Source organism: Vespa velutina, chromosome 1, assembly GCF_912470025.1.
Source record: "Vespa velutina chromosome 1, iVesVel2.1, whole genome shotgun sequence".
Taxonomy (NCBI): Eukaryota; Metazoa; Arthropoda; class Insecta; order Hymenoptera; family Vespidae; genus Vespa; species Vespa velutina.
In genome coordinates, this window is record NC_062188.1 from 14,318,085 (window position 1) to 14,326,395 (window position 8,311).

Genomic DNA, 8,311 nt, shown 5'->3' on the forward strand with positions numbered 1-8,311 from the left:
AATACATAAGTATGTGCGTACATACATTAATTGCGTGTATTTTAATGTGTAACAAGTATAAAAAATTTTGTATTACTTATGTAACAAAGAGAAATTGTTAAATGTTTTTAAATTGTTAAATGTATTTATAAAAAATTATCAAATCCGATATGAATTACATAGATGTATCTGAAAAGACAGAAAAATCCTTTATAAGTTACGTACGAGATCGTTCGAAAAAAGCACCATCTTCGAAGAGCTCTTATTTCGTACCTACTCGAGAGATCCTTTGGGTTTCACCCTCGTCTAAAAGAAGGATCAACCGTTGACATTGACGAGTATCCTTCGAATTGGCTGACAAAATGTCCAATATCATTTTCCCTTTAATATGTCAAAATATAAAAAACGTTTTTTCGTGAAAATGAGACTACTTTTATTTTTTATTTTTTCTTTTCTATTTTCTTTACTTCAAACTTTTCAAGTAAACATAAGAGTATTTTTTTCTTTCCAGACGTCGTTCGTTATCCTTTTAAAATAAACTCGAAGATCCATGAGATTAAAGGAATTCGTTATAGTTCGTTTCGTGCGTTTGAATAATAATTAGCGTAACTTCATTGATAAATAAGAACCAAGGAATGAAAAGCCGACTCATACGTTCGATAGAATCTGTAAAAATAGACGGTCTCTATATTCAATGAAATAGAGACTTGATTTTCGGTTATATATCACGGAAGCTCGCGATGAATCGATCGAAAGTCAGCCAATGGACGAGATATATTTACTCGAGAGTATATCCATGATGACACGATATGCATCACTTATCGTCTAGATACGATAGAAATGTTCTGATGATCATCTTTGAATTTTTTAATACGAATTGAAAAATTCGAAATTTGTTTTATTTCTATTTCTATTTACTGTGATTTAATGTATTTATATTGTTATATTTGTCATTAATATATAAAATGTTAATAATTATTAATTAATTTGTCAATTATTTAATTATTGTTATTAATTTATAATTTTTAATTAATTTATAATTACATTCGAAGTTCACGTTAAAAAATAAAACTGTAAGATTTAGGAAGTAGCAGGGAACACAAACAGAAAGAGAAACAAGTTGATGGGATAGAGATTGTAGAGATTTTTATTATTAAAATGCTGACCGTAGTAACGAATCCGTCTAAAAGGAACAACGTTGCAATGGCCAAATGCCAACGAACGAATATTCCATTATGGAGACAGCCAATGTCTGAATCTCTCCGTTTCAATGTCGCCCTCTTTTGCCCTTGGGCATATGCAAAACCCTTCATAAAGAAATTCTCTCGTTTGCTGGCTAAAATAGAGGATAGAAAAAGAGAAAGAAAAGATTTGTGTAAGAGAAAAAGAATTACACCGGAAAAAAAATTTACGAATATTAATCATATCGAAATATCATATGAATCATTTTCATAAATGATTCACACACACACACACACGCACACGCACACTAATAAATATTAAAAATATTAAAAATATTAAAATTATTATTTAATTATTTATTCAAGAAGTAGAACTGGATAAGACACAAGGATGAGTATTTTAACTCGAAATTTCTAATCGTGGCTTAAGAAGATTAGATTTTTCTCGGAGAGAACCTTCCTAAAATACGACAAATGAAAAGAAAGAAAGAAAGAAAAAAGTAAAGAAGTAGTAGTCGGAATCGCAATATCCGCGAGTCACGCGTAACGTTGCTTTCGGCGAACGAAGAAAGAAATAGACCAACGGTAAAACCAGCAAGGTAGATTTGCTTGTTGGTAGAGCTTCGGTTTAATTTAGTTTAGCTTGGTCAATAGTTTGTCTGTTATTGCACTTGAACGACCATGGCTGCCGGCATTGCTATTGTTGCTGTTGTTGCTGCTGCTGCTGCTGCTGCTGCTACTGCTGCTGCTGCTGCTACTACTACTACTGCTGCCTCCGAGCGTCGAAGGACTACCCTCTTCATTTGCATACCGGGTGTACCCGCGTAAATACGACTTGGAAAAGTCTGCAGCCGGCACATCAAAGGGACGCGACTCGAATTAAACCCACGCTGGCATTGTTCGCAAACAGCCTGCCCAAGAGATATCGAAGCTTTGCCATCGACAGGATCGATCGATACCATTCGACCAGGTTTCTAACTGTATTAAACTTTAGTTCACACATTTTTGATCTTTCTATAACTTTTTGATAAATCAATAAATCGTAAAGAGATTTATTTTTCAAAGTTCAATTAAAATTAAAATAAAATTCTATTCCTTTTTATTTTCTTCGATATAATCAAAGCAACAAGTAGTTAATATTAACAAACACAACACATGTGCTTATCCTAAACTACTCTACATTTAATATTCGTAAACTTTCGACGTAAAGTTATCCAAAAATTATTTTTTGATTGACAAAACAAAGAAAAAGATCTACAAAAAGAAATTCACCTAATGAATTTTGACTTTTTCTTATTCTCCGAATGGAGAATCACAATTACAAATAATTTTATCACTCTAATAATATACATATCTTTAACATCAGGTGTCACACACTTTGCAATTCACTGTGTACGGTTTAGAAAGTATCACATCGAAAATAGTTAACTCTGTGCATAGCTATACATATGTATATATATAAATATGTATATATATATATATATGTATATATGTATATATATATATATATATGTATATATATATATTGTTTTCGTATATATACGTCACTTATACTTATATTTAACATAGTTACAAGTAGCGAGCAAATGTTAATACGATAAATCCTTCGATATTATTATCCTCGCATAAAATTGAAGGAACAATCGGAGGAATATGATTTGACATTAGTTCTCATTGCAAAAACTTACGTAATTGCAAATAATATGACCTGAATAATTGGAACGAATATCACTGCATTAATAAAAATAATGTGTCTGAATAGTTAATATGTTGAATATCCAAAGTTAAGAATTATGTAATATTTTGTTGAAAGCATTATAAGATGTTTCAAGATCAAAAATAAGTTGTCTCACTTGTGTATCTGACAGTTCATCTGAAGCAGACATATTATTCAATGTTTGTAACCATTCTGCAACCTTTTCTTTTCCATTAAAATCGCTGGGTAATATACTAAGACGATTCATTGTATCCATTAAATCTCTCAAATCTGGATGTAATTGATCCATAGCTTTGATTTCTAATCGAAGTTTGTCCATCAAGGTAATGAATAATGAAACAATATCTGCGATACACTTAGAAGTATTTCCTTTGTCATCTTTGATCGTAATTGGTCTATCTTCTTTAATCCTTTCCAGAGCTGCTGGACAATCCAAACGAAAAGCTCTTGCAAATGTATCTATTGTAGGAAACTGGTCGCTTTGAACCTAATACATGATATTTATATAAGATAAAATGAATTATAAATAATATTGGTCTATAAATATCATATCAGAACATATACCTGCTTAAATGCTGCTCTGTATTGAACTAACAATTTACTGCATGCTGCTGTATACTCCTTTGGTGTGACACAATCTCTGATATAAGCCTTTTCTAAATGTTGCAAAGTATTGACCACCGCATAAAGATCAGCTTGATTGTCATGCTTTTCTCTTTCCCTGGCATTTTTGTATAGCTTCACTTCTTCATATAATTCTGGACGATCTTGAGCAACCGACATTATTGTGTATGGAATAATAGAAGAGTGAAACTACAATGAAAAGAAACAATATTTGAGGTTAGGTAGGCAAATAGATATAAAAGATAATTAATATATATTAAGCTTTATAAATAATAAAATTATAATTCAATTTTAGTATTTATATGAAATGATAAAAAATTTATTATCTATAATTTCCTTATCAATTATCACATCGACTTATGACACATCAATCTCTTAATATTGACTGCGTATAAAATCCATGTTATTCGATAAAAAAAAATTATAGTTATACACTACATACCTAAATAAACTTTTGTCGCACAAGATAGCCTCAAATTTCAGTAATAGTATTAAAATGAACAATAATTTCTAATTGATTTAATTGATACGATAGACAAAAGAACTTCGAATCCGCGTGGACACTAATGCCATCTACTGGACAAGCTATAAAAAAAGATGGATTCCATACCATCTCAGTACATTTTAATTGATTTCAAATTATTTTTACAGCAATCTTCCATTCATTATTATTCGATAATAAGAAAATATGGGATTAAAATAAAATATATATAAATTTACTTTTGTAACAAATGTAAATTTATCTAAAGATACATAACAGAATAATCTAATGATGAAGAAATGGGTATAATTACAGCATGTAAAAAATCATATGATAAACAAATTGTTAATATCTGTTATATACATCATATTACAATAAAAGAATTACAATCTAACTTCGTAATTTTTTTTAAAACTTAAACATTTCTTCCATCACATCAAATTTTTTATTGTTTGATCTTTCTTTGCAAGAAGGAAGTATTTTTTCCACTCCTAAACACGAACAATGAAATTCTTTAATAAGCACTTTCTCTCTTCTTCTCTCAGGTACCTTAATTTTATTAAGGATAGTTTTTCTTTGCTCATTCGAAACTATTTTAATATATGTTATGTTTAATACCGATTTGGATTCATCCATTATATCCCACGGTGGATAGATATTTACAATGCTTTCTGATTTCATTTCAATCTTACCTACCATATCAGGTATAATAATCATAGTAATCATTTTATATGATGTTTTTTCACTTGATGATTCAGATAAATTAGATTTTCTATGATTTTCATTGTTATTTAATAGATTATAAGAATCGTCCAAGACAATTCCTTCTAAAAATTGTCTGTACAAATGCACTGTACATTTATCTACATATACGACCACATGTGGCATAGACGTACCATCTATATCTACTTGCTTCATTTGATGCTGCCACATACGAACAAATGATGTTTGTCTATTTATCAATGACTGCAATTTTGCTGTTAAACTGTTCCTAGAACAGAAATAGAATTATTATGTTAATATATAAGAGTTATCATACAAGGAGATTTTTAAATCATTAAAAATATTTACTTTTTGATTCTGCGCTTTTTCTTACAAGAGTCTAATATTTGTAAAGACATAGCAGGCCAGCTATTCGTTCTTACTGGAGATGTAGCAGTACTTATAATAAAATTTGTTTGACTTAGTCTACTATCTATGCTTTCATTAGAAAAGGTTGTTACTTGTGATATTTTGTCCAATGGATGACCATTTTGAAATATAGATGACGCAGATTTCATGGATTCTGCTTTAGATAACAATATTTCATCTGAATCTTTAGAAGATTCTATAGTCCATTCATTTGCGATTTTATGGGAAAGTTTATTCTTATAGACTTCTACTTCAGAATAAAATGTCTTATCTGAATCTTCAGGAGATGCAAAGGACCATTTATCTATAACCTTACATAGACTTTTGGATGTAATATTAGATCCAGGAATAGAGTTTTTTGTCAAAGGAATTGCATCCTCATTATCTATATCTTCTATCATATTATTTATTATTTCATCATTATCACTATTTAAATCTGTAATCTCCTTGTGTTCTGTTATATTACTATCATCGCTAGATACTGACTCAATCACTGGAGTGTTCTTATCTATAGAACTATTGTTTATAATTGCATTATCCTTTATCATAGAAGAGTATGAGAAAATAGGAATAATCATGCTCTTTGATATACATATTTCTTTATCTCCATCATCTTTACCACAATCTATTTTTCTCTGTTTTGCAGCAGATATAAAAATTTCAGGACTTAAAGAATTAACATTCGATGATGTATTAGAAGATAATAAGTTTATATTTCTATTGCCACAATCACTTGTCTCAACGATAGTATTATTTAATTTATGCATCTGATTGTTTTCAGTAATACATCTTCTACGTCTTCTTTTGTAATAGTATGCATCTCTAACTAATATAGGAGATCTGTCCACCTTTACATTTTGTGAACTATTATATTCAGAATTGTTTACAAAAAGATTTTTTTTTATGTTAACATAATCATCTATGTCCAATTCGATTTCTTTCTTTTTACCAGAAAAATTTAATCTCTTTCTATTCTTTCGTTTTAAGCTACCAAGAATTGGTGATGTTTCTAGCTGTTTACATATTTCACTTTTTATAAGATTATAATCTGATTTTGATCTTACATTATTACGGTTTTTGCAAACACCAAAAATAGGAGATGTTTGTGCTTGTTTTGATGTAGCTGTACCCAATACAGGTGATGATTGATTAGATTCTTTACTGGATAGATCGTCATTGTTGTTATGAATTTCAATCCACTTGCGTACAAAATCTTCTTTTTCTGTACCAGGTATTCTTGCCACATTTTCATCAATTATAAATTTATTACCATCAGGTTTCTTTAATCTATCTATTGTATTTAAATTTATGATAGATTGACCAAAATTTAACCTCTTCACGTATTTTGGTTTTCTCCTGTATCTCTCATTTTGTGGAATATTTTCAATTTCTGTATCATCGGAACTTAACATTGAAGTATAGAATGTATAATTTGAAAATAATATATATATATATACAAATTTTTATACATTAAAAATTAAAACAAACAGAATAAAAGTGACACAATACACTTATAGTCGCCATATTATAATGAAAAAGGAAAGTAAAATCTTGAGACCTTATTCATCTTATTCTTACATAATGCATGATGCAAAATGTATACGAAATTTACACAAATTTACGTAGAAATTACAATGAAAGAAATGTGAATAAATGGAAAGTTATAAATGAAACAATATATTTAAACTTTCAAACGTCTTGGATGACGGGTGCAGTAAATTGTGTATACATACCTGAATCGATTGGGATTTTAGCAGACAAATCGTAATCCTAATACTAAATTTTAATTTTATTTCTTGCGAAATTTTATTTATCGCTGTAAATATACAAAAAAAAAATATTTTAAATTAAACAATTATAAATCGAATAATAAAAAATAATATGAAAGATAAGCATATATAAAAATAATATTGATATCTATTGTGTATTTAAAAATATAAAAAGAAATTTTTATTAAAAATTCTTGTTCATTATTACACGTCAACTTAAATTCATTTTCTGATATTTAATTCTTAATTAATTCTTAATTAAATTCATTTTTTGATATTTACTAAATAGTTTTTCTTCGTATGTATAAATAATCATAAAATATTCGGATCATAAAATACAACTCGAATGAAATTCCGATTCCGAGTAACCATTATGTTCATTATGGTGAAAATATTGCCTTCGAAGCTTAAATTCCCAAGTACGCCCGATGCTTTTCCAATAATTTGAAATATACGATTTAGAGAGGATTAAAATATCATTAAAAAAAAAGAGAGGAAGAAAGAAAGAGAGAAATACTACATTTTTATAAAGCATTAGCATATATCGATATATATTAAAATCGTACATATATCAAACTGAAAACAATTCCATTAATTATCAATAAAACATGATAGGTAAAATATTTTTTTTTAATGTAAAGAATTAAAAGAATATAATGACTATTGTAATTCAGAATGGATAATCATAATTTGTTCGAAATAAAATCTAAAATAATAATAAGTTACAAATTACTTTTAACAAATTAGAGCATGACAATCAATTTTTAATAAATAAATAAGACTTATAATTAATTATTAATTAGAGATATTGTCCAATTCTTAATAATCCTTTTTATCATAATTACAACTGTAAAAAGTAATTACATGATTCCATAATCGGTAACATTTTTTCTCTATCCTCTTACATATCTTTAATTCGTTTTATATCTTCATCTTCACTTTATAGAAAACGAAAGAGGAAAGATAGGAAGAGGATAAGGGAGTAACGACAGTGTGATTGGAGTGGAAGAGACATTCAGTTGGTCGAAAGGTGGTGAGAAAGAATGGTTAAAGGGAAAAGAAACAAGAAGTGAAGGAGAAGGTGGAGAAGAAGAAGAAGTAGAAGAAGAAGAAGAAGAAGAAGAAGGTGTCAGAGATATTCATTATTGGGCAAGTAGAGAGAGAGAGAGAGAGAGAGAGAGAAAGGAGCAAGACAGAGAGTGGTTACTACGAGCTAGGTTCGTGGTGGGACACGAGAAAGGGTTCCAAGCCCGGCGTGGAAATCTAAATCGGCGAGAGTGCTCCGTACTCGGCTTGCCGCACAATTACCGGGCGGCGAGTGTCGAGGAACCCCCTTTTATATTAATAGTCGAGATAGTCGAGCGTGTCGGTGCGATGAGGGCCAACCGAAGAGGGAAGAGCGAGTGAGAGAGAGAGAAAGAGAGAGAGA

The 8,311-nt window shown here is 29.4% G+C and overlaps 1 protein-coding gene across 2 annotated transcripts; it reads right to left on the reverse strand.

Moving 5' to 3' along the window:
* Positions 1–1,496: 1,496 nt before the first annotated feature.
* Positions 1,497–6,637, reverse strand: LOC124949687 (vacuolar protein sorting-associated protein 28 homolog). 2 transcript variants are annotated; one of them, XM_047495258.1, is made up of 4 exons: positions 5,054–6,637; positions 4,674–4,973; positions 3,442–3,667; positions 1,497–3,364 (listed from the first exon to the last, which is right to left on the reverse strand). In XM_047495258.1, the coding sequence occupies exons 1-4, from the start codon at positions 6,523–6,525 to the stop codon at positions 2,945–2,947; spliced, it is 2,418 nt and encodes an 805-aa protein (XP_047351214.1). In that variant the 5' UTR covers positions 6,526–6,637; the 3' UTR covers positions 1,497–2,944. The 2 variants fall into 2 exon arrangements, with proteins under 2 accessions (XP_047351214.1, XP_047351209.1); XM_047495253.1 differs by lacking the exons at positions 4,674–4,973; positions 5,054–6,637 and adding an exon at positions 3,944–4,099 and having other exon boundaries at positions 3,442–3,690.
* Positions 6,638–8,311: the final 1,674 nt, after the last annotated feature.